The 27,380-nt window shown below is 44.4% G+C and overlaps 2 protein-coding genes across 2 annotated transcripts; both read left to right on the plus strand.

Moving 5' to 3' along the window:
- The first annotated feature begins 4,524 nt into the window (after positions 1-4,524).
- On the plus strand, positions 4,525-6,255 carry LOC109732377 (flavin-containing monooxygenase FMO GS-OX-like 8). The gene has a single exon (XM_020291555.3). The coding sequence runs from the start codon at positions 4,566-4,568 to the stop codon at positions 6,078-6,080; it is 1,515 nt and encodes a 504-aa protein (XP_020147144.1). The 5' UTR covers positions 4,525-4,565; the 3' UTR covers positions 6,081-6,255.
- A 4,453-nt stretch (positions 6,256-10,708) lies between these two features.
- Positions 10,709-17,537, plus strand: LOC109732376 (uncharacterized). Its single transcript, XM_020291554.4, has 20 exons — positions 10,709-10,885; positions 10,975-11,246; positions 11,340-11,433; positions 11,533-11,615; positions 11,727-11,947; positions 12,070-12,208; positions 12,441-12,523; positions 12,657-12,869; positions 12,956-13,312; positions 13,394-13,559; positions 13,798-13,989; positions 14,076-14,282; positions 14,373-14,465; positions 14,585-14,784; positions 14,901-15,425; positions 15,668-15,748; positions 15,840-15,925; positions 16,047-16,700; positions 16,810-16,960; positions 17,087-17,537. Exons 1-20 carry the CDS (start codon positions 10,786-10,788, stop codon positions 17,178-17,180), a joined length of 4,011 nt encoding a protein of 1,336 aa, XP_020147143.3. The 5' UTR covers positions 10,709-10,785; the 3' UTR covers positions 17,181-17,537.
- The last annotated feature ends 9,843 nt before the right edge of the window (positions 17,538-27,380 follow it).

Consider the following 27,380-nt stretch of genomic DNA (forward strand, 5'->3'; position numbering starts at 1 on the left):
GGGGTAGAGTTTGAAAATGGGACCTTTAGTACCTGTTCGTGCCATGAACCGGTACTAATGCCTCAAACCCCATTAGTACCGGTTGGTGGCTCGAACCGGGACTAACCTTTAGTACCGGTTGGTGCCATGAACCGGTACTAATGGGCATCGCACCCTTTAGTCCCGGTTCGTGGCACCAACCGGGACTAAAGGTCTCATTTGAACCGGGACTAATGCCTGTACGGTGCCCTAGCCGCTCGAACCGGGACTAATGCTCACATTAGTCCCGGTTCGTAATGCAACCGGGATTAATGCTCTTTTCTGGCCGAACCAAAGCCCTGTTTTCTACTAGTGTTTGTGGGGATTTCAACGAAGTTCTCTCCCAAGATGAGCATGTTGGCCCTCGTGACCGGTCTGAGCAACAGATTGCTGCTTTCCGTGATTGCTTGCGGGACTGTGAGATGAGGGACTTGGGCTACTCGGGTCCCAAATTTACTTGGTGCAACCGTCAGGATCCAAGTGGCTATGTGAAAGTCCGTCTTGACAGGGTTGTGGTGAACACTGATTTTACTGATTGTTTTGATGGATGTCATGTTGAAAACATTATTGCCACATCATCTGATCATTATGCTATTCGAATTGGTCTATCTAGCTTTGTGAGAGAGTGTGAACAACGTCCGGTGCAACAGGGTTTCAAGTTTGAGGCCATGTGGTTGCGCGCCACTGATTATAAGGACACTATGGAGCAAGCTTGGGCCGTTGACAGATCTAGCGAACTATCTCTCCAATCCACATGGGATAATTTGCAGAACGTGGCTGCTTCCTTGAAGACTTGGAGCCGTGACAGTTTTGGTTCTGTTCGAAAGCAAATTTCGAAGTTGGAAAGACGATTGTTGTCTATTAGGACTGCTCCAGCCTCGGATGCATCAATCGTTGAGGAACGTAATCTTGAGAAAAATTTATGTGAGCTATTTGAACGGGAAGAGATCATGGAGCGTCAACGATCCCGGATTGACTGGCTTAAAGAGGGGGACCGGAACACCAGTTTTTTCCAAGCACGCGCCAAAGCTCGAAGACATACCAATAGAATCCAATGCCTTCAGAGGGATGGTGGTTCATTTTGTGAGACTCAAGGTGATATTAAAGGTATGGTGCAAAAATTTTATGATGAGCTTTTTTATTCTCAACCTTGTGATACTGCTACGGTTCTTGATGCTATTCCTCAAAAAGTTTCTTCAGAAATGAATGATGACTTGTGTAAACCTTACTCTAATGAGGAGATCAAGACTGCTTTATTTCAGATGGGGCCTACAAAAGCACCGGGTCCAGATGGTTTTCCGGCATTATTTTATCAGACCCATTGGAATTTTCTGGAAAAGGAAATATGTCAAGCTGTAAGGGATTTCCTGGATGGAAAACCTATCCGTAATGGTTTCTGTGATTCGGTGATTGTGCTCATTCCAAAGGTGGCAAGACCGAAGCAACTAAAGAATTTCAGACCTATAAGCCTTTGTAATGTTTTGTACAAAATTGCCTCTAAGGTGCTTGCTAACCGATTGAAGTTGCTCCTGCCTGTTGTTATTTCTGATTTTCAGAGTGCCTTTGTTCCTGGGCGTTTGATTACAGACAACACTCTTATTGCATATGAGTGCCTGCACACTATTCGTAAACAACGAGCTAAGCAACCATTCTTTGCCATGAAGATTGATATGATGAAGGCCTATGACCGTGTTGAATGGGACTATCTTCATGGATGTCTCTCCAAGCTTGGTTTTGGTCCGAGATGGATTGCTTCTGTTATGAGATGTGTCACTAATGTTCGCTATGCTGTCAGGGTTAATGGAGAACTTACTGATCCAGTTGTACCCTCTAGAGGTATCCGACAAGGTGACCCAATCAGTCCTTATTTGTTCCTCTTGTGTACTGAAGGTTTGTCAAGTCTGTTGTTTCAGAAGGAGAATTGTGGCGAGCTACATGGTATTAAGAATGGCCGACTAGGCCCACCTATCTCACATCTTCTTTTTGCCGATGACAGTATTTTCTTTGCACGGAGTGATACACGTAGTGTGGCAGCTTTGGAGTCCACTTTGAATCTTTACTGTCAGGGTTCTGGGCAGTTGGTCAATAAGGATAAATCTTCTTTGTTCTTTGGGAAGCATTGTCCAAAGCATGTCAAACAGCGAGTTAAAAAATTGTTGGGGATCTCCAATGAAGCTTTAAATGACTACTATCTTGGTATGCCTACAGAGGTAGGAAAATCTCCAACTAATTCTTTCAAGTTTTTGCTTCATCGTGCTTGGGCTAGTATCTTTGCATGGTATGAACGACCTATTTCTAGAGCGGGAAAAGAAGCTTTACTAAAGTCCATTATTCAAGCTATTCCTACATATATTATGAGCTGCTTTCAGTTGCCCGTTGATACTTGCGAGAAGTTTCGTCAGATTATTGCTGATGAGTGGTGGGGCCGTGAAGATGGGAAAAGGAAATTGCATTGGCGCTCTTGGGAGTGGCTTACTACACCTAAGGCGCTTGGTGGTATGGGCTTCCGTGACATGGCCCTTTTCAATCTTGTTATGCTTGCCAAACAAGGATGGAGGTTGTTGACGGACCCATCTTCACTATGTGCTCGTGTTTTGAAATGCCGATATTTTCCAACATCCAATTTCTGGAACGCAATGGCACCAAGGTCTGCATTTGCTACCTGGCGAGCCATTTTGGCCGGTCGAGAAATTTTGCAAATGGGTGTCCAGTGGGGCATTGGTAATGGTGAAGATGTTTGTATTTTAACGGATCACTGGATTCCTTTATTTCCACCGCATCGTCTTCACCCACTTCTGCCTATACCTGCTACTGCCAAGGTAAAATGTCTGATTGATGAGGAGGCTGGTTCTTGGAATGAAGATTCAGTTCGGGCTTTCTTCCGTGATGACGTGGCTGCAGAAATTCTTCGCATTCCTATTAGCAGACATGGTGGTATGGACTTTTTAAGATGGCCTTTTACTAAGTATGGTGAATACACGGTACGATCAGCATATAATATGGCACGGTCGGCTCGTTTTCTTCAAACTCGCAGCAAAAGTGGCTTTGGTCTATCCTCGAATTTAGCTGTTGAGGAGAAGAATTGGAAGGCCATTTGGTCTATAAAAGCTCCCAATAAAATGAAAGTTGTCCTATGGCGTTTTGCTCAAGATTGTCTTCCACCAGGAGCACAATTACAACGACGACATATCCCCGATGCTGCGTGTTGCTGTTTCTGTGGTCGTCTGGAGAGTGTGGTGCATGCATTTCTATTCTGTCCGCGTGCAAGAGCCGTATGGGATGCGATCAAGGAGTGGGCACATATCCAACTATGTCGTTCTACTTTCATAAATACTAAGCAGTGGCTATTTGAATTCCTTGACAGATCTTCGGACAAGGAAATCACAATACTGGTTGTGTCCTTTTGGTATATTTGGGAAGCACGTAATGACGCGCGACACTCACCGGAAATTCCAAATTCTCGTCATACAATGGAGAAAATCCATGCTTACACTAACCTGATATTGCAGCACCTTTTCAATCATGTACCTGTGATCAGGCGTGAGTCTTCCTCATCCAACACTATGTGGACTCCGCCGCCGCCAGGTGTGATTGTCATCAATTCAGATGCTGCAATTTTTTCAGAGATTAATATGTCAGGGGCTGGTGTGGTGGCCCTGAACCATGAAGGAGCATGTATGGTAGCATGTATTGAACCTATCCATGGGGCATTGGAGGCTTTGGCTTTACGAAGAGCTGTGTATCTGGCCCGAGAAGAGCAATTCTCCAAAGTGATATTTGCCTCAGATTGCCAGTCACTGGTTACTAGGATTAATTCAAGTATCTCTGACCATTCCTCCATTGGTACTGTGGTCAACGATATAAAGTTTGCTTCAAGGAGCTTTGTGTCTGTGGTGTTCAAGCATGTTCGTCGGCAAGTGAATATAGCCGCTCATCTATTAGCTAAGTCTTGTAAAAATTTGTCTAGTGTTGTTGTTTTCCATTCTACTTCGGAGTGTATCCGGAGACCCTTTGTAACTTTGTCTAAGTGTTTAATAAAGCTGACGTTCTATCCAAAAAAAAAAGTTGTCACAGCTCTTATGTGAAGTAACTGCCAGTGATTCTCATCCTTTGCACATTGTTGTAGCGCGGCCAATTGGTAACGTAGCAACGCGCCGGCATTGTCCTAGTAATGTTAGCATCCGGGGCGTTTTGGCTTTTGGCATCGTCGGCGTTGGATCCGAGCCGGCGGAGCGCCATTGAATAATCACACTGGATGTAGGCGTGCCAACGGCACCCTTCGTCAGCGGCTGACACAAGAGCCACGCCCAAAGACTTGACCAGGTTATTTTTTGACTCTAAATTGTTTTTCAGGTACAAACAAATCTTGCAAATTTTGCCATTTGTTTGTGCGGCGAGCGACCCAATTTTATTTGTACTTCTCCTTTGTCTGTGCGGCTAACTATAATAACGCATGGATGACAGTCATCGTGGTGTGTTAGCAATCAATCTTATTATCGACCCACCAAGGAAAGCAGAGCGTGGTCACCGTCGACCAACCGATCGGCATGGCTGCTGGGGGCGGCGAGCCGGTGCTGCAGTCCAAGACCAAGAGCGTGTGCGTGGTGGGGGGCGGCGTGGCCGGCCTGGCGGCGGCGCGCGAGCTGCGGCGGGAGGGCCACGCCGTCACCGTCATGGAGCAGAGCGGCGACGTCGGCGGGCAGTGGCTGTACGACCCGCGGACCGACGCTGCGGACCCGCTCGGCGCCGCGGCGCCGGTGCGCGTGCCCAGCAGCATCTACGCCTGCCTCCGCCTCATCAGCCCGCGCGAGGCCATGGGCTTCTCCGACTTCCAGTTTTTCCCCACGGACGGGGAGGGCCGCGACCCGCGCCGCTTTCCAGTCCACCGCGAGCTGCACTGCTACCTCAAAGACTTCTGCGACGCCTTCGGGCTCATGGACGCCGTCAGGCTCAACACCCGGGTGCTGCGCGTCGCCCTCACGCCGACGTCGACGACGGCGACGCGTCAGTGGACGGTGAGGTCCGCGCGGCTCCTCGGCACCACCGAGGATGATGATGATGCCCGGGAGGAGGAGGAGGAAGAGGTGTTCGACGCCGTGGTGGTGGCCACGGGCCACTACTCGCAGCCGATGCTCCCGAGCGACATCGAGGGCATGGGGGAGTGGACGCGCGGGCAGCTGCACAGCCACTCGTACCGGACGCCGGAGCCGTTCCGCGGCGAGGCGGTGGTGGTGGTCGGGTGCGCGGAGAGCGGCAAGGACATCGCGCTGGACCTCTGCCGCGTCGCCAGGGAGGTGCACCTCGCCGCGAGCTCCAAGGCCACGCCCGCCACGCCGGCCATGTCGAGGATGCTGGCCAACCACGGCGACGTGCTGCGCCTGCACACACGGATCCGCCGGCTGCACGCGGACGGGCGCGTGGAGTTCGCGGACGGCTCCTCCGTCGCGGCGGACACGGTCATCTACTGCACGGGGTACACCTACTCGTTCCCGTTCCTGGACACGGGCGGCGCGGTCACCATTGAAGACGACGGCTACGTGGTCGGCCCGCTGTTCGAGCACGTGTTCCCGCCGTCCCTCGCGCCGTCGCTGTCCTTCGTGGGCGTGGCGAGGAAGGTCCTCATCCCGTGGTTCTTCGAGCTGCAGGCGCGGTGGGTGGCGCAGGTGCTGTCGGGCCGCCGCGCGCTGCCGGCGGAGGAGGAGATGCTGCGGTCCGTGGAGGAGCACCTCCGCGCGAGGGAGGCCGCCGGCGTGCCGAGGAAGCACACGCACAACATCGCCGGCATCGAACCTGAGAAGATGTACGAGTTCGGGGAGAGGTACTCGGACTTGGCGCCGCTGGAGGAGTGGAAGAAGGAGCTGGTCATGTCCAGCATCGCCAGCATGATGGCCGACGTGGAGACCTTCCGCGACCGCGCCGACGACAGCGAGAGCGTGCGGAAGGGCGTGCAGGGATGGCGCGGCCTGGCTGCTCATGCTCAAGCAAAATCTATGATTGCTGCCGTTGACGTTGAAGGTGATGGCGCAGGCCATGGTCGCGTAAGCTCCTCCTCAACTGATTAAGAGTAGACCACGCGCCATGCATGGCCAGGCAGCTCGCTCTCAACTGAACTAAACTGCGCAAACAGTCTCAGTCGATGCTATATCCCTGAGATGTTACATTGAGATTTGTACCTTTTTTTTTCCAGTTTTTTTCTCTCTCTTGCATTTTATGTCACTTGATCGAGACTTAGTTAAATCTCAATCGACTGAGACCTAACCACACCCCTCTGCGCAAAAGGTTTTGTGGGCAGATTTCATTTCATTTTTATTTATTTTTATGGGGAAGATTAAGTTTCATTCCTCGAGCTTCAATAAGGCATCCTTTGGTTTGGAGGAATTTTAGAAAGAAAAAAAGTCCTTTAAAGCCCTTTGGTTCATATGAATGGAATTCTATTTTTATGGAGGAATTCTTTCTATTCTCCAAATTTCACAGGAAAAATAAACATAGGCTGGATGGGAAATATCTTATTACTTGAACCAAAGAGCATCTCCTTTTCTATTCCTATTCATAGGATTTGAGTGACTTTCTTAGTCCTATGAATTTTCTATTCCTATTCATAGGATTTGAGTGACTTTATTAGTCCTATGAATTTCCTACCCTATGAACCAAAGAGACCTAAAATGTTGCCACAAAGAGGCTATGCTTTCGCGGGGCGGGGGGGGGGGGGGGGGGGGGGGGGGGAGAGACTGTGTCATTGCGGCATTGTGCTATTTATTGAATTCAAGTATGATCCTGAAAATGCAAAAATAGAAGAAAAAACATAGAATGATAAGCCCTCTTGAATCTTATAAGATTTCAAAACTTCAAGCAATTAGTTCAAAGAGTGTTTGATGTCACCGAAAAACCAAGCAGTTGATATAGGAGGCATGGGTGGATGAAAGTTTCCCTTCAGAGTAGGGATGCAATCTTTAGAAAAAAAATTCAACTCCACGAATGAAATACGTCATGTAAAAGAAAAGTTCTTAAAGATCCAAATCCTTCCATATTCCCATGAAAGGAGCTCCCATCCAAACAGGGCGAGGGATTAGGGATTTACGCATGAACTTTTTTTAGTTGATTTACGCATTATCTGGATGCCAGGAATACAACACTGTAAGATATGTAAACTACTCACTGATGATGGAAATATTTGCAGAGAAACAAGTTCTACTTGGGATCAAAACATATGTGTCATATCAAATGCAAAGTGAGGATTCACACTTTTGTGTCGGTCATATAATGGTGAAACGGCAATCTTTAACTGCAAAACTCTCAACCAAGGCTTTCGCGAAAATGACTTGGTCACTCCTACACACCAATAATTAGAAATATGTTCCACATCATGCGAAAGAAGCACACCACCAGCCAACTGTGATGGTAGTGTCATCAACATTTGTCTTTGGAATTTTATGACTCCCCCGCCCCGGCAGTAAGTTTTAGTATATACTCCCTCTGTAAAGAAAGTGATCTAAATGCTCTTATATTTATTTACAGAGGGAGTAATATATTAAAGAGGAATTAAAAAGACTGTGACGATGTTGCATTTATCATCATGGTACTTTTGTAGTCTACCTTTCACAAGAGCTATTTCGATTCTAGAGAAATGCAAGCAATCATATTTGACTCCCGCCGCCTGCTAGGCTCACTATACCAGGTTAAGTTCCTCCAAAGTATTTTCATCATCGGTATCAGCAGAGTAATATATTAAAGAGGGATTGAAAAGACTGTGAAGATGTTGTGTTTATCAAGATGATGAATCTGTTAAGAACTTGTTGTGTGGCTATCCTTAAACTTTTTTATTTATGGTGTTTGTACCAATGGTGTCAAAATTATATACTGGTAGGAGTGTTCCAAAAATGTTTGGTAAAAGGATGCCTATTCGTCATGCTAAATTAAGGGCTCGGTGTCTTGGTCGGGATAGCGACTTTGTGTTGGTCATCGTGTTTATGTAGAAATGATATGGTATTAGACAAGAGACATATCTCTCTTCCATGGAAGGTTATATTCTTATGAACAATACATTAACTCTGCACTTGTCTATGGTTTTACTGGTTGGCCGGTGTATGCGCAACTTAAGAAGGTGACCACATATACGTGTCTACCTACAATGGACTAATATCTAGGCATTGCAAGCGGGCCTCCTCCACCATGGTGTTTTCTCTCTCTCTCTCTCTTGTGCCAGGCTATTTTTCTAGCGTTCTTGTAATAGTTGCGTGCACCATAAAAGTAGATGTTGGTGATTAACTCATATATCATTGTTAGAAAGCTTTTCATTTTCACAAGGCTTAGCCTCAGTTTTTGCACATGTTAGCCATGCATGTACGTTGATTCCGAGAGGCCCTTAGGACTTTCTAATGAAGTAATTGTTTCCAACAACAACAACAGTAGTGATATACACTATTAGGTCAACTTGAAAATGCTACATTATACCCTCTTAACTTGGAAAATGTGATTATGTTTCGTCCAAAGTAGGTGACAATAGAGAAAATATGCTAATAGGTGATAGCGTGGCTACAGAAAGTTTTTTGGGTGAAGTGGGCAGGGATGGGGTGTTGTGCAAAATAGCACCATGATTTTGCATCTTGCCCCCTAATAGTTTTTTAGGGCCACACTATAGGTTAATACACCCGTACCCTACCCCAACATCATAGTAACACTCAAATCCATAGCTTTTCTCCACATTAAGTGCCTTATACCCCCGCCAAATAAAGTGCAAATACGAAAACCAAAGCAAAAAAATCATGTATTTTTCTGGTAGAACACCAATGAAAATATAATACGTGCGGAAGTTTCCACCATTTTTCTTTTATATAGCCAACTCTATAGACCAACCTAGATACTTTGACCAACCTTACTAGCAAAAGGGCCTGTGCGTTGCAACGGGAAAAAAATTCATAATTTTCAATGGCCATGACCACATTTTAATGCATCACCGAGATACATTATCACTTTCAATTTCGTGAAATAATGAACAATTTTTAAAATCATGATAATGTTTTTAAACTCATGAACATATTTGAAATCGTGAATATTTTTCAAATTCATGAACACTTTACAAATTTTCCAACATTTTCTAAAATCAAAGACATATTTTGAATTCATGAAAGTTTTACACTATTTGCAAATATTCTTTTTACAATATGAACATATTTTAAAGAATTTTCTTGAATCGGCGAACATTTCTAGAATCAACGAACATTTTTCGGAAACTAGTGGAGCAATTTTTTTAAGTTCACACGCATTTTTTGATTTAATGAACATTTTTCGAAATGCATGATCATTTTTTGAATGAGCAAATATTTTATGAGTGACTAAACTATTTTGTAAGTCACGAAAAGTTTTTGAATTGTTAAGAAATTTTTCCATTCATGAACATTTTTTGAACAGGCAATTTTTTGTTCAATTTCATTAACATTTTTTAATACATAATTTTTTTAAAAAATCATGATTTTTTTTATTTTCCAAACATGTATTTTCAAAATTTCAAACATTTTGTGAATAAGCAAACTTGTCTTTTACAAAATCATGAACTTTTTTGAATCCACGAACATTTAGTGACTTACTAAACATTTTATTTCAAAATTCTGAGATTTAAAAGAAATAGAACTTTTTTGAAGTTCCAAATTATTTAAAGTGGAGAAAAATCAAAGACGCGAAAGAAAAATTAAAAATAATAAACAGGCTGCCTATACATTGGCTGTCCCAAACGAAGCGCAATATAGGTGGTCCCTTCTTCATGGGCCGGCCCAGGCGGAGGATTCCCCTGTATAAAACGTTTTTTTATTACTTATAGATGACACTGGTTGGTAATAATTTTTGACTTGGGGGCAACTTCGTGACGTACTGCCAGAAGCAATTGCCCCTTTATTATTAGATATAGGTATAGACACTTTTAGAAGTTGTCAAAATTGAAAACACAAGCACAATAGTAGTATACATTATTGTTGTGTATCTATGATGTATCATAATATTTATAGTCAGCTTAGCAATTGAATTTTTTTATTTTAGTGTGTAGTATTTTGTGTGGTTCAATAAATTTTTAAGTTCCGAAAGTTTTCTTTTAGTTTGTATTTGTGTCCCCACAGTAGTATCTTCTTTCATATTTGTTTCCAGAAGACAAAAATTGTATAGTTTTTCGCTTGCGTTATCTCTTTTCTTTTTTAGAAATTTTATGCTTTTTTGAGGGATTGAAATTTTCTTTTTTTATGCTAAAAGGTATGAAATTGAAGGCAAACATTTAAACTTTATTTTTTTTGCATTTTTATGCTAAAAGGTACCCCTGTCTCATAATATAAGAACGTTTTTAACACTACACTAGTGTAAAAAGTGCTCTTATATTACGGGACGGAGCGAGTATGAAATTGAAGGCAAACATTTAAAAGAAGGGTTAATTGGATAAATGTCACTCGAATTTTGGTGATTCCGAGAAACGCCACTGCAATGTCCAAACTTTGAAAAATGCCACTGGAAATGGAAATGACGTTTTTCAAAGTTTGAAGATTGCAGTGGCATCTTTCGGAATCGCTAGAATTCAAGTGGCATTTATCAAATTATAATTATAACCCTTAAAAGAAGGCAACACATGGCAGAAATCAGCCCACTCCGTTTTCATCCCGTTGACGACGGATTGCTCAAAAAATGGAAACCGACCGTCGTCCGCAACCTCCGAGAGCCCACCAATCTCATTTGGGCCCAGAAGCTTAAACCGCCAGAAAACCCTACTCCCCACTCCTCCTCCCGTCCGCCATGGCCGCCGGCGACCGCCGCCTGCGGCTGGGCTCCTACCTCGGCGACGTCTCCGCGCTCTCCTTCCTCCCCTCCTCCCCGCGCCCCCTCCTCCTCGCCGGTAACTCCCCCTCTCCCGCTCCGCTACATCTACCCGCGCTCCGGCTCGCCGTACGCTCACCTCACCTATTACGCCGCGCGCTCTCGCAGGGACCGGGTCGGAGCTGCTCGTCTACGACCTGGAGGCCGCCAGGCTCGTCGCCTCCTTCCGGGTCTTCGACGGCGTGCGCGTCCACGGCATCCAGCCCCGCGGCTCGCCCCCAGCCGACGGGCTCACCGTCGCCGTCTTCGGCGAGAGGAGGGTGAAGCTCCTCAGGCTCCGCGTCGACGCGGAGGATGGCGGGGCGGTCGGCGTGCGGCTGGAGCTGGAGCAGAGGCTCCCCGGGTTCGACCACTGGGTGCTCGACGCTTGCTTCCTCGAGGTATGCACGCTCGGTCGGGCTGCCCGGTCCCTGCATTCGCCGTGGGAAGCTTCGTTTTCCTCTGCCATTCATGTTTGTTCGTTCTCGGCGCAGGTGGACGGGCTGCTCGCCATCGGTTTGGGCGACAATTCAGTGGCATTGTGGGATTTGAAGGACCGCGTGTTTGTTACCAGAGTGAATTCTCCAGGTTCGACGAGCATCGTGCCCTTGCCCCGAAGTTCCAAATTATATCCTCTGCGACAGAATTTGTATTGATGCTTGCTTCTGGTGTGTTTTGTGGATGCAGAGAAGTGCCTTCTTTATTCAATGAGAATGTGGGGGGACTCTGTTCAATCCCTCCTCGTAGCTTCTGGAACCATTCTAAACGAGGTAAGCCGTCCAGGCTCCAACCTCCAGTGCAACAAAATTTTGAGACGGAGTTTTGCTTTTTATGTATAAGCATTATTACAACTCATTAACTCCACCGTATCTGTTTTCCAGATTCTTATTTGGAAATTGGTACCTGAAACCCGGAGTTCTTCCTTGTTAAGTTCGGACGAGTTGGGCGCCACTGGTGTAGAGAACCGTGAAAAACAACATTCTAGTGGTAATAAATACATGGCTGTTCATATTGGAAGGCTGAAGGAACATGAAGGTTCAATATTTCGAATAGCTTGGTCCTCTGATGGATCAAAGTTCATGTCTGTCTCTGACGATCGCAGGTTTGGTTCGTTCTGGCATTCCACTTCATTTGCTTAAGTATCTAGCTTCTGGAACTTTATTGTTTCAAATGGCGGTCTTTTGTAATATTGATCTTATGTGCTTGGCTTCATTGTTATGGCAGTGCTCGCATGTGGATGTTAAGTTGTAAGCCACAGGATCTTACCAATCAAGCAGCCAAAATTGATGATGTGGACATTATACCCAAACTGACACTTTTTGGACACAGTGCTAGAATTTGGGATTGTTGCATATCTGATTCTGTAAGTTTGTTGCACTTTGCCTTTTCGTCTTTCAGTTTTGAAGGTGGATTTGCCATTATGTTTGTTTAGGGATGGCCGTTTTCTCAATTCTTTTCTACTCACAACTTTATCATGGACTGGACACATATTATTACATTAAGGCTTTTTTTAGGGACAAAAGGGGAACTTAATTACCTAGCTGGTATTGTAGATGAAATACAGCTTACTGTTTTCACCTCAACTTGCCTTTTAGATAGTTATAACCGCTGGTGAGGATTGTACTTGCTGCATTTGGGGCATGGATGGGAAGCTAATCAAAACATTCAAAGAACACATGTAAGTTGGGAAGATCAACTTAGTTAAAGTGTAAGGAGAGCAGATTAAGTATGTCGGAGTTTGACTACCTTGACTTGCAACAAGTGCTTCCCTTAGTAAAACTTAATTTTCTATGCTGCATCTATTGTTACAGTGGCCGAGGATTATGGCGATGTTTATATGATCCAAGCTCACTAGTTCTGATCACCGCGGGGTTTGATTCTGCAATCAAAGTGCACCACCTATGTAACTCCTCTTTTCATGACATATTGGAAGAAAACGTGGCCCCAGATGGTCTGAAATACGATTCTGAGGTGTTTGAAATATCTTCTCCTATAGTATCAGGACAGCATGGTGCCTTGGATAGGTATGGTGTGCTTCCGTGTTTTCATGTATTATCTCCATTTTTCATTGTGATATAGTGTGAGTGATTGTTTTTTTCATTTATCACAGCAAAAGCGAATATGTCCGATGCTTACATTTTGTGCAAGAAAATGTTCTCTATGTTGCCACAAACAATGGATATCTGCATCATGCTGAGCTCTCTGATACAAAAGATCCAAGATGGACTGAGGTTATTCAGGTCACTGAGAAAGCACCAATTATATGTATGGATGTAATGACAGGGTGCTCAGACATTTCTTTGGATGAGGATATAATTGCCCTTGGAGACGGTCGTGGAAATGTTACTATTGTCCGTTTAAGCAGTCCCAGTCTTCTTGAACCTAAAATGGATTTATCTTTCACCTGGCAAGCTGAAAAGGACAGGCAACTACTAGGACTGTACTGGTGCAAGTCACTTGAATGTAGGTATGTAGATTATTTCCTATTTACTCTCTGGTTAGCAGGTAATTATTGTTCTCAACAGTTTTCCTTCTTTTTTCCTCGCAGCCACATTTTCACAGCTGATCCTAGAGGCACTCTTAAGTTATGGAACATAAGAAATGCCCTTTTCTCAAATGGCCATCCGATTACTCAGGAGGTTTCACTTGTTGCAATGTTTGAATCTCCCTTTGGGGCTCGAATCATGTGTTTAGATGTATCACTTCAGGATGAGGTAATTCTTATAAACTTGCTCTGTTTCTCATTGAATGCAATACCTTAACAGTGGCTTATAAAATATTTCACGTGAATATCAGACGTTTTACAATTATGACTATGGGAACACTAATTGTTTATAGAATACCCGTGCCTGATGTTCTAACTATCAGAAGAAAAGAAATGTTACAGTTTGCCGCAAAGAATATATTTTGTTCTCTAATGTATAAAAAACGAACATGTTATTTTCTATGCAGATCCTTATAACAGGTGATAAGAAGGGTAACATCGCTGCCTTTCCTTTTCATAAAACATTGGCAGCACATGACAGCAGTGAGGCACAACAGAAGATACCTTTACGTGACCGTTTTAAAGGAGCTCATGGCATTTCTAGTGTCACAAGTGTTGAGATAATCACCTCAGCTTCAGATCATATTGAAATCCACACTGTATGTACAGAATTTTGTTGTTTTTCCTTTTATTGAAGTCATGAGCTTGGCCTGACATAAACTCCTCTCCTCTGAACATTTTACAGACTGGGGGAGACGGCTGTATTTGCTTCTTCAAGTATGGGAGGAATGTGAAAAACGTTGAATTTGTTGGAATGAGACAATTGAAAGAATTAGGCACCATTCAATCGATCTACGCTAATCATACCTCTGTTAACCAATTGGTTGGTACCTATGCAATAGGTTTCACCTCTGCGGACTTTATCATTTGGGACCTTGAAAATGATACAAAGGTAAGGCATACTGAATAAACTGGTCAGTTGGAAGTTTGGATTCGGCAAAGGTTGAGCTAATCTGTTAATTCTGGATCCCCCCTTCTGTAGCTAGTTCAAATATCCTGCGGAGGATGGCGTCGCCCTTACTCTTATTATCTTGGGACAGTCCCTGAGTATCAAAACTGTTTCGCCTTCGTAAAGGTTTGTTGCCCTTGCTTAACAATGTTTGTTGCCCTGGCTTAACAATGTTTGTGAAAGTGTTTTCTTAACTGGTATTTTGTCCAAATTTACACACCTCATGAGAATCGACTTCCTAGCAGGACCACAGTATTCATGTGCATAGACACTGGGCACCAACTCAAGATAGGAAGCTGCTTCCTCAAGTTTTTCATACACAGTTCCATGGAAGGGAAGTGCATTCTCTTTGCTTCATAGATCCAGCAAGCTATTCAATTCCTCAGAAGAGTACGGATTTGTGGATTGCAACCGGGTGTGAAGATGGAACAGTCCGGCTTACAGGGTAAATAAGTCATTATTGACACATAATAACAAACGAGGTTTAAATCAAATATACCTGTTCATTTCAGGTTCTGTTATGAACCATATGATATATGTTGTTCTTGATCTTTGTTACAGGTACTCGGCTAGTAGTGCTGGAAGATGGTGTTCATCCAAGCTGCTGGGGGAGCATGTTGGTGGGTCAGCTGTGAGAGATACTTGTTTCATCCCAAAGACTTACACATTAGCAGATAAATCATGCAACTCCAGTGTCAGTTCTGCCGACATTTTGGTCGAAAACAAGGACACCACTTACATATTGATATCTGTTGGATCAAAGCAAGTTCTGACGGCTTGGATTCTAGAACCTAGGATTGCAGAGAAGAAACAAGTGTGTTTGAGTGGTCTAGATTTAGACACCAAGCAAAGCTCGGAATGCTCACACAATAGTGATTCAGCCGTTACATTTCAGTGGCTTTCTACCCACATGCCACCAAAGCTTGCCACCAATAGGTTGAAGGGTGATCTTGTAAAACGGAAATTCGAGGAAGGCGGGGAAGGAAATTCCTCTGCTCAACCCAATCTGGCTATTATGGATCAGATGGAAAATGACTGGCGTTACCTTTCTGTTACAGCATTTCTTTTGAAACATCCGGCTACCGAGTAAGATTTGACACTGCACTCTCATGAATTGCTCACAAATATAGGGTCTATGGTATTTTCTGTTTCAGCTCTTGCGAGAAATATATCTCATGAATCGCTCACAACTATAGGGTCTAGGGCACTCTCTGTTTCAGCTTTTTGAAGAGATGACTCATGAATTGCTCACAAATATAGGGGTCTAGAATACTTTCTTTAGCTTTTGCAAGAAATGAGGGTAATCTAAGCTCTTTATTTTGTGCCAGGTTGACAGTTTGTTTTGTGGTTGTTGCTTGCTCTGATGCAACAGTTATTGTCCGTGCGCTTCTTTTGCCTTCTCGGCTATGGTAAGCAACTTGAAATTTCTGAAGCGGAGTTCTTATTTATCTGTACTAGTCTTGGGGGTTTCAGTTAGCTGTTCCTTTTCTTTGTGTACAGGTTTGATGTTGCCTTGCTGGTCCCACAGGCATCACCAGTTCTTGTGCTACGGCATATTGTCGTCGCCTCTGGTGCCCATTGTGAAGGTAAGTCCAAACGGATGGAAAGGGCTAGGCAGTCCACATATACACTTCAACAAGTTCTACCTTTCCTTATTTGTTTTGATAATGTTGTTAAGCATAATGTAATTCACACATTTGCTTTCAGGTGATGTTTATAATGGCGATAGGTACATTATCGTGAGTGGGTCTACAGATGGTAGCATCACATTGTGGGACCTAACAGACACCATTCATGGTTTTATGCAACTAGTATCAGAGACTAAACCACACATGGTTATCGACTGCCAAAAGCGGCCCAAGACAGGAAGAGGGAGTCAGGGTGGTCGTCGTCGGTGGCGATCACTGGCAAACAGTTCTGTGAAAAAGGGTGACGAACAAGCATTGCTCCCCAGTGAGAACAATCTGAGTAGCTCGTGCGCTGCTGCAGAGAGTCCACATGAAACTTCAGGAGCGGCAGAAATCGAGGCCATAAAAAACACCGAGGACACAGTTTCAAGTACCCAGTCATGTGATATACCTGAGCTGCAGCCATTGCAGATGTTCTCCGGTGTTCACCAGTCAGGCGTCAACTGCCTCCATGTTTCCGAGATGGAGCAGCGATCAAGCTCTGCACCTGGCATGTCTTATTGCATCGTAAGTGGCGGTGATGATCAGGCGGTTCAGTGTTTTGTTTTTACACTAGGACCCCTGCCGGGCTGCTCAGCGAACACGGCAAGCCTAAGCTTGCCATGTGACAATGGCGAACTTAAAATACTTGGCCAACACACGGTCCCCTCGGCCCATGGTTCAGCAGTGAAAGGTTTGCCTGTCTGTCACCGTGAATAATACCACGGCTTAGTTCGATATTTCAGTCTCATTATTTTGCAACCGTAAACTGATGATACAAGCATTTGCACATTTCCTGTTAGGTATCTGGACGGACGGCGCCTGGGCTTTCTCCACCGGGCTTGACCAGAGAATCAGATGTTGGAAGATGGGCCCATCCGGCAGATTCACGGAGCATTCCCATGTCATCATCAGTGTGCCCGAGCCGGAAACTCTGGATGTTTTCCATTACCGGTGAGGAGGCTTCACAGCATCATCTATGTTCTTTTTTTTCTTGGCCGATGAAAATGTGTACGTGATGTTCTCTGTCGTAGTTCCATCTTTACGGGTTTCTCACCGTGATTGCTGTTATCTTGTCAGTGGGAGCGGGAAATACCACATCGCCGTTGCAGGAAGAGGGATGCAGATGGTTGAGTTCTCGCCGCCTGAAGACGACTCGATGAAGATAGCGTGAGAACCGCCTGTTTTTTGGGATTACTGCAGGCGGGAGTGTGCGGAGTCTGTTTTTTGGGGATGATTTGTAACTCCATTTGATGTGTAGCTCTTTTTGAGAGAGGGGATGAATTACAGACAGTCAGCGATCTGGAAATCTGGTGCCATTGAAGCCTGGCTTGATATGATTGAATGGAAGAGAGAAACCTCAAGTCGTTTCTCATCTGGATCTACTCTCCACTTGACAACCATCTGAATCAATTCCTGTCAAATTTCCCTACATTGCTAAACACAAAGGGTCTTTGCAGGAATGTTCAATACAATACTGAATGTTTTAACTATTTCATTCAATGCCGGCAAGACATTAAAAGTCACATAATCGCAATGTCACGTGCTCACATCTCCAAACCATCTTTTGTTTTGAATTGTCTGGATTGCTTACCACATGTGTCATGTGGTCACATCTCCAAACCATCGCTTCGTATCACATATGAGTCATCTAATGTTGGAGAATGGACGTTTGGCTCTCGGTCTCCATGCATGGAGGCCTTTTTCTTTTGAAAAATTCAAAATTCAACCTTTTTGGTTTCAGAAAAATCTGAAAAAAATTGTGCAAGTAAATAAGATGTTATGTGTATGTGTGTAAAATTTCAGGATGAAATATGTTGAAATGCAACCCGTAGAAAAAAGATAAATTCATGGCATAGGAGAATGAATAGTATCATGTGTTAAAAAGCCCTAGATTTGTTTTTTTTTGCACAGCCCTCATTTCAACATATTTTGCCCTGAAAATTTGCACACGTGTGTGTTATGCCTTCGTGTGTATCTGTATTTTTTTTAAGAATTTTTTAAAATGTAAAAAAATATGAATTTCGATGAAATTTGAAATTTGAATTTAGAGGCCTCCATGGAGGCCGAGCTCCAAAGGTAATTTTCGCTAATGTTGCTACTATACAACTTATGATTGGCACCCAGTTGCTAGGTGCATATAAAGCAAATTAGCTGCTATCAATCTGTTGTTAATTGTAGTTTAACTGACCTGTAGTTTTAGGCTCTTATTCTCAATGTAAAGATGTGCAAACCTCCTTATTTGTTCTGTTCCGTGCTTAGTGTACCAACCTGATTGCATGCCCGTGAAACGCTAGAGATAAAGAGTACCATGATTATGATTATGACTGCCATGCAATGCAGTCAACAGTCAAAGCTAGGCTGCTTAACTAGAGTGGAATAAGTACAGTGCAGTCATATCATATGTAGACAAGTCACGCCGGCCGCCTCAGCCTGACAGTGATACACCGTGACTTGTCATACACGACCATCGTTTAATTAGAGCAGAATAAGTACAGTGTGATGCCAGTAGCGATGGAGAGCTTCCTGTGTCACTAGTGCAGAACCGGGCTATAGCATCGGTTCGGTTCTGCAACCGGTATTATTAAAGGGTGGGGACTAAAGGTCCCCCCTTACCGGTTATGCACGAACCGCCGCTAAAGGGCCACCACGTGGCACGAGCCGGCGCCGGGGGCGGGGAGACCTTTAGTACCGGTTCGGGGGGTTTTTTTTGGGGAGGGGGTTTGGATTCAGGGTTTCTTTTTTCCTTTAATTTTGTGTTTTTCATTTAATTCTTTTTCGTTTGCTGGTATTTTACGATACTACATATTGTACACGTTATGCATATATATATATATATATATATATATATATATATATATATATATATATATATATATATATATATATATATATATATATGTCTCGCACCACCATTCACACATACACATGTACGTATATATATATACAATTTGGTATATACAATTTCTCCTACATGGAGGCATTACTGCGGTAGCGGGTAATGGAATTCTCCTCTAGGATCTATGACCTGGTCGAGCAAAAATCCCGCTATTTCCTTTGCAATTGCTCATACACGATCCATTGGTAGGAGCTTCTCCCGCACCTCATTGAACTGTTAAGAAAGAGATCAATATGCATTAGTTTTGTGACTAGATATCGATAATGATGTAAAATTGCGTATAGTGTTTTGGCAAACATATCTATAGCTGTCTATCAGATGTGCTTCTTTCGGACGTCATCATGCGAATGTTCTCGCAAACGTAGTATGCACATAACTCATTCCCCGGCTCCTGCTTCATGGCCTGTACGAGAATAGAGTTCAATCAGATAATAATTAATCAAGCATGATAATTAATGGTATTGAAACTAGAATTAAAGAGATTGCATGGTAGCTAGCTAGGTAGTACTACTCAATTAATTACCGTGGGTCGATACCAATACAAATTTTCTCTGAACGGGCCTGGAACGTCTTTGATGAACTTATGCCAAGCCCTGCTGGTCCGCCGGCAAAGAAAATGAATAAATGAGTTATTAATTAGTTGATATCAGTACATATATATATATAATGATTGAAATTACCTGTTGACTACCCCCTTCACGATTGAGTACTCTTTAGGTTTTTTAAGCAGTGAGTCCAGTACTTCAACTTTTCCTTCTTCAATTTTAATGTCTAACAAGATCCAGTGGTACCTGCATGCGCACGTTTGCATGTATAAATTAAGCGGGCATGTGCATAACACTCATCAACTAACCCTAAACCCTATACACTTATTAACATCTAGCTAGTAACAAAAACAGAATTTGTAGTACAAGACAGTGTGACTCACTGAAAGTTGTAAGGAAGTAGTATATCTGCATTGGTATTGAGGCACTTCAAGAACTCTAGCATGTTATTCTCTACTTCTTGTTTATAATATTCATATGATCATGTCTCTTCATTAATGATATTTGGGTCAATGAACCCAATGCCATAGCGTCCAGCTTTTCTCATTTCGGACATCTTCATCCTCGCCCACCGAAGGGCAGCAGCACTGGTTTATAAACCCAGCCGCGACTGCTCCTTCGAGCTCCTCTCCAAAGCAGGCCTTCTGGGCCTACCTGTGCTGTGCTGCCCCGTGGGCCTACTGGGCCTTGCGGGCCTGCATCCTGGCCCAGCAACAGGTTGGGTTTCTAGTCATATGCAGGTCGCTGTGGCCGAGTAGGCGGGTTTTCTTTTTCTTTTTTGCTTTATTTATTTTCTTTTATTTATTTCTGAGTTGTTTTTTGCTGTATTTAGAGTTTTTTTGTGAATATTTTTTCTTTAGGTACAAAAAATTACAAACTTTCTGTTAGTGCCGGTAGTTTTCAAATTTGAATAGTTTAAATTTTGAATTATTTGAAATTTGTGTGAATCACTAGTTTGTGAATAACTTAACTTTAAAAATAGATTTTTCAGTGATTCTTTTTTTCTTATGTTTAATATTAGTGTGTTTTATCATGATATTCAATTTGGTAATGCTTAGGTTATTTAAAAAATGAAATGCCTTTGTAACAGATGAGTTTTCGTCCGAAACCCTGATACTTCGAAAGAGATTGTCCATTTTGTACATGAAGTGCATCCAGTTTTTGCCGTGACCCTCTCTACTTTTTTGCACATGCTATGTGGGTGAAATTATGATACCATGCCAACTTTCAACCTTTTCGGAGTTCATTTAAAGTGTTTTTCAATTTCAGGGTCATCACTACAGGAAACAGCTATTTTGCCGTCTGCCACGGCGGACGGCAAAGGCACGAACGGCAAAAGGCTCCGGCAAAGTAGGCTACGGTAAACAGCTGCTTTGCCATCCGCTTCCTGGCGGCTGACGGCAAAGGCCCTTTGCCGTCTGCGGCGGACGGCAAAGAGAGCGGACGGCAAAAATTGTGCTCTCAGTCCGTTAAGTGGCTAACGGCAGGCCTTTGCCGTCCGCCAGCGGACGGCAAATTTTCTAGTGCCTTTGCCGTCAGCTAGCGGACGACAAACTTTCTAGTGTCTTTGCCCTCCGCCGTATGATGTCATCTACACGTCACCACATGGCAGGCCTTTGCCGTCCGCCGCAGACGGCAAACTCTTTTACTCTTTGCCGTCTGCCACTGTAGGCAAATTGACCAAATTGGTCAGCTCCCAGGAAGCACAGCTGGATGCCATGTGGCCTCTTTGCCGTCTGCGGCAGACGGCAAAGAGCCCGTTGCCGTCGGTGGCAGACGGCAAAGAGCCTGCATATTGGCTCTTTTTTTCTGTTTTTTATTAAATTCAACAATTTTCATCACAAATATATATGAAATATACAGATATATTTCACAGCAAACATATAAGATATATATGACAACAATTTTCACAGCAAACATATAAGATATCCAACATGCAGAGTTCCATCATACATAGTTCCATCACATATGTTCCATCCAACTACCAAGTTCCATCATACATAGCATAGTTCATCCAACTACCAAGATACACGCATAGTTCAACGATACAAAAGAAACAGAGAAAGGGATAAGGAGCACTCCATCTATGCAAGTGAATGAAATCTGCAAAATGAAAAATAAGAAAGTTAGAAATAGGTGACTAGAACAAGAAGAAGACTAGAACAAGAAGAGTATGTCATTTATGGGCTAACTTACGTGAAATGGATCATATATGAGCTAACTAAGTTGAAATGGGTCGTTTATGAGCTAACTAAGGTCAAATGGATCGTTTTTGAGGTAACTAAGGTGAAATGGATCTTTTTTAGCTCACTTAGGTCAAATGGATCATTTATGAGCTAACTTAGTTGAAATGGATCGTTTTTGAGCTAACTTTGTTGAAATGGATCATTTATGAGCTAATTTAGTTGAAATGGATCTTTTTGAGCTAACTTTGTTGAAATGGATCATTTATGAGCTAATTTAGTTGAAATGGATCTTTTTGAGCTAACTTAGGTGAAATGGATCATTTAAGAACTAATTTAGGTGAAATGGATCGTTTTTTAGCTCACTTAGGTCAAATGGATCATTTATGAGCTAAATTAGTTGAAATGGATCGTTTATGAGATAACCTAGGTAAGATGGGTCATTTTGGAGTTAACCTACGTGAAATGGGCCATTTTAAAGCTAACGTAGGTAAAATGGATCATTTAGGAGCTAATCTAGGTAAAATGGGTCATTTTTTTAGCTAACTTGGATGAACTGCATCATTTATAAGCTAACCTAGGTAAAATGGGTCATTTTGGAGGAAAAGAAGCTAACTCTAGGTCATTATGGTAAGCATATTGGAGGAAATAAAGCTAAGTCTAGGTCTTTATGCATTTGTTAAGCAAAACACTAGAGAAACTTACCGTGATCAGGGAGGTGTAGGAGCGGGGTGGCTAGTGCCGCTACCTGGAGAAGGATTGTGCGATGCGTTTCTGGAGTTAAGCTGCACCAAAGATCATTTCCAATGTCTCGTTAGCATTATGACACTCAAATGTTAAGACTAGCAAGTAATGTCCATTCAAATTAAACTCACCGTGCTCCCAGGAGCAATCACTGGCATCGGCGGAGCGGGCTGACTGGACTTCTCGCACACAGACTGCACATTTGGTTTTCACAACAGTCATACTAGTTAGTAATGAGACTCAAATGTTAAGACTAGCAAGTAATCTGCAAAAGAAACTTACCACAAGGAGCTCGTACATGGCCCTTGCCTGCATGTCATTCCGTGCCCTCTCCTCCTCCATCATCTTTCTCGTCCTCTCCTCTATCTCCCGCTGCCTCTCCGCCGCCTCCGCCAGAAGTTTCTCCGTTCTATCTCTCTCAGTCTGTATAGCAGCCTGCAACACCACTCACATGACCATTTGTAATCATTGATGGAAGCGCACACAATGTAATGGAGAAAGATAACTGAGTACGTATCACTAACCTTGATGGCGAGTTGCACTGGCCGTTCACGAGGCCTTATCTCAGGAGCGGAGCTCGACTGGCGCGACTTGATCTCCGGGAGAGTGCTAGGACAACGGATAAGTCCATCTCCAATGGCTATGGAGCCATGGGACCTCCCGCCACCAGATATCATCACCAGCTCTGGATCAATGGGACCCTGGCTCGGGTTAAAGTCCTCCCCTTTCCTCGCCTTCCCCTCATCTCTATATCTCACGAGCTTGTTGTGGGAGGAGATGTTGGTGAAGTTGTTTGCATCATCGAGGTCAGACTGAGAGAAAGCCTTGACTTTCTTGAAAGAGGCAGTGTGGGCCATGGCATACAGGTCGTACACCTCTGGCACCTTATCCGCCTTATTGTAGCGTGCCTGAAAGAGAGAAACAATGAAAATTAGTAATTAAAGGGCTCAAGCTAGCATGATATGAATTGCATGAATCATGAAGCAAACCACATACCCAGTTGCGCCCGAACTGATATAAGTTGGAGCTGCCTTGATGGTGTGGCACACCTTCCATTTGGGCACGTTTGTCCTTGGCCTCGTTGTGGAGGGCTAGCCATTCTTTTGAGCACCACTCATCGACCAACACCTCCCAACAATCCATCCGATCCGCACACCATCTCGGAGGCGCCTAAGTTAGCAAATAGAAACTTGAGCGCTACGGCTAAGAATTACTAAATGAAGGAACTTAAGTAGAAGGCCTTAATAATTACCTTCATGTACTGCTCCTTACTCAGGAACTTATCGCGGCACGCCGGCTTGGTCTTCTTGATACCACGCAAGGCGTAGTAGTCTCGAACAGCCTGCACCCGAGCCTCGTGCCGTAAGTTCTGGAGTAGGCGCTTGCAGACGTTCTCGATAACATGTGTTGCGTCCTCCTCGTATCCCTCCTCACACCTGTAGAATGTCTGCAATCAAATGAGACAATATTGATTAGTACAATTAATAACTAGCTAGTTGAAGATTTTTAAATGTGTAAAGGAGAAATTACCCAGAACTTTGTGATCACCATGTCTGCCCTCGTGTCGCACACGACACCGTCGATAATCTCATCCGGCGGGGCCGGGGCAGCCACGTAGTGCTCCCAGCTCAATCCAAGCTCTGGAAGCCTACCCTCACCAGGCAACGTGACAAACCCCGGGAAGTTTTGCCGGCAAAGAACTCCAAGGACGGAGTTGGGCCGGCGGACACTATGATGGTGGTCCCAACCCCTGCAGCATGACAAGGCCAACGCATTAGTTATTTGAAGAAACGTGAATGCAGAAGGTACAAAAATATTAAATGCACTTACGTACCTCTCCCCATCAGGGAAAATCAACCACCTCTGCTCGCGGGTCGCCGGCACGGACGGGAGCCGTGTAGCACCACGCTGGTAGACGGTGCCACCCTCCTCCTCAAGATCAGTCGGCTCCCCGCCATCATCAGCATGGCCACTCGGCTCCTCGGGCTGATCCGGCCAGGTACCCCATCCGGACGTGTGCTCCTCCGGGGTCTCGTGGGCCGAAGGCCAGTCGACCCGAGGCTCGTGGGCCCAAGACCCGTGGACCGGAGGCTCGTGGACCGGAGTCCGTGTAGCCTCCTCCTCGGACGAGTCCACCCTAGCAGTCACGTGCTCGGGTGAAACAGCTGGGGGTGGCGGCGAGGAAGGCGCCGTAGCAGTCACCCTACCTCCTCTCTCGCGACCACGTGCCCCACCTCCTCTCTTCCTACCTCGTCCCCTGCTGGGCACCGCGGTCGACGAAGAAGGGCCCGGCGGTGTGGACATACTGTCCAGCAACGCTTGGCGGAGAGGTGCGTCTGGAATCGAAGACCTCAGACCACGCGCCGACGAAGAAGGGGCCTTGGCGCGCTCCCGACCAGCGCCCACCATCTTTCAACACCTGCCATGACAAACAGTAAACGAAATTAGTACAACATAAAAAAAAGACCGACATGAATAATAATATGTGTATCACTTAAGTGTATCATCATCAAGTACAACATTAAAAAATTTAATACCTGACACTACTAATAATCTCGATCAGTATCATCAATAAATGCATAATCATCATCATCACTATAATCAATGACGGGCTCATAGGGTTCAGTGGCATCAACATGTGGAAGGCCACCTTGACGTAATCGGTCAAGCAATGACAGGTCATCCGCAACATAACCTCTTCTTGTTCCGGCTCTTCTTGTTCCTCCTCTGGGGTGATGTCGGATTCACTGTCGCTGTCTACTTCAATGTTTTGGGGTGAAGTATAGCGGTTCTTGAAACGCTTTTTGGAAAGACGTGTCTCTTGGAAGAATTCTCCTTCATATGTGTCTGGGTTAATGTGAGGTTCATAATCCTCTTCCTTTGGGGGAGATAGTCTAGCACGTGGCGGCACTTCATAAACGACATCCCAACCTTTCAGATTTGGATTAGTTTGGCAGGCCCACGGTAGATAGAATACTTGGGTCGCCTGTTGAGCCGTAATATAGACATCAGGAACATCTAAATGGGTGCTTTGGTTGATTTCAACTAGCCCTATATGTTCATGAGTCCTTCTAGTCTCCTTCGGCTGAAACCAATAACATTTGAAGACTACGACATTCAGTGGGTTTTCACCATAGAATAGAAGTTCATAAATTGCTTCAACTCTCCCATAATACTCGGTACCTCCTTCGCCGATAGCAGATACACAACAATTTGTAGACTTCCGGTCAGCCATAGATAGCTCTTTGCCATAGGTACGAAAGCGATACCCGTTGATGTCGTATTTGTCAAATGAACGGACCTTATAGTCAAAACCATTAGCGACTTGTCTCAATTCGGCGTCCATAGACTCTGAATTAGCCTACAAGTTTAATATGAAAGGATTGTTGCATTACGCACAAATTAGCGAATGAAACCGGGATAGCCGCCTACAAATTAGCCTACAAGTCTAATAGAAATTACCGTTTGTTTGAACCAAGAGATGAAACCGGGATAGCCGCCTCCTTGCTTTGCGAGAAGCTCATACTCTTCGACAGAATCTTTTTGGATCACCGCTCCATACGAGAATAAGGCGACGTATCGACTGTATGAAATATCCAGGAATAAGAGCAGTTCAAAGGAAATAGAAGTTGCGAAACTATGTACCGAGAACTTACTCGATGTACGGCCGCACTTCTATCAGGTTGTTGAAGATATACAACAAAATGGTCCGCCATTGTTCGTTATCCAAAGATACTGGATTTGAAACACTGGCTGGTGCGAGATTCCCTTTGAATAGGCTGAGGTTGGATCCACCCTTTTTAGGGTCGTCAGCATTGTACCGAGGCTTCGGATTATGCAAATGACGATTTTTGGCTTCGTAGTGTGCTGTCACGAAGTTTGCCGCCTCCTCAGTGATGAATGCCTCAGCCATCGATGCTTCAATTCTACGTTTATTTTTACATTTTTGTCGAAGCGTCTTCTGCATCCTCTCAGTTGGGTAGCACCAACGATTTTGCACGGGCCCCCCCAATCTTGCCTCGGTCGGGAGATGCAAAATCAAATGTTGCATTGGATTAAAGAAGCCCGGTGGAAAGATCTTCTCTAACTTGCAGATCAACTCCGGCGCCAACTCTTCCATTTCTTCTAGCACGCCAGGCGATAGTTCTTTCGCACAAAGAACACGGAAGAAATAGCTGAGTTCTGCCAGTACTAGCCATTCATCCTCAGGGATGAAGCCACGCAACATCACCGGCATTACCCGCTCAATCCATATGTGCCAAGCATGACTCTTGAGACCAAATATCTTCAATTTATCAAGACTGGCTCCCCTCTGTAGATTCGCTGCATACCCATCGGGGAACATCAACTGCATTTTCACCCACAAGATAATTTCCCTCATAGCTGGCCTTCCAAGATTGAACCATGCCTTTGGCTTCGTCCAGTTCTGCTTTCCTTTCGGTTCTTTCATGTTTTGTAACGGCCTATCACATAGCGCCTCCAGATCGACTCTAGCCTTAGTATTATCCTTTGACTTCCCATCTATGCCGAACAATGTACCAAAAAGTGCCTCGGCGATATTCTTCTCAGTGTGCATCACGTCGATGTTGTGTGAGCAAAGGAGGTCTTTGAAGTAAGGCAGATCCCATAAGCATGTTTTGTGAGTCCAGGCGTGCTTAGAATTATACCCCTTGAAGTACCCAGGACGCTCTGGATCTGGCTCGAGAGCGTTTAACTGATCCAGGGTATGTTGGCCTGTCAATGCAGGTGGTGCAGAGTTTTTGACAACTCTACCTCTGATGAAGTTCTTCTTGTCTTTCCTGAACTTATGGCGAGGATTCAGGAACTTTCTATGCATGTCGAAGCAAGAAAACTTGCGACCGGCCTGAAGCCAACGAAACTCAAGAGCTCCCTTGCATGTGGGGCACGGGAACCTTCCATGCACACACCAGCCAACGAATAGCGCATACGCCGGCAAGTCATGCGTCGAGTACATGTACCAGACACGCATTATGAAGTTCCGT

The sequence above is a fragment of the Aegilops tauschii genome, chromosome 4, assembly GCF_002575655.3.
Source record: "Aegilops tauschii subsp. strangulata cultivar AL8/78 chromosome 4, Aet v6.0, whole genome shotgun sequence".
In the NCBI taxonomy this organism is placed as follows: Eukaryota; Viridiplantae; Streptophyta; class Magnoliopsida; order Poales; family Poaceae; genus Aegilops; species Aegilops tauschii.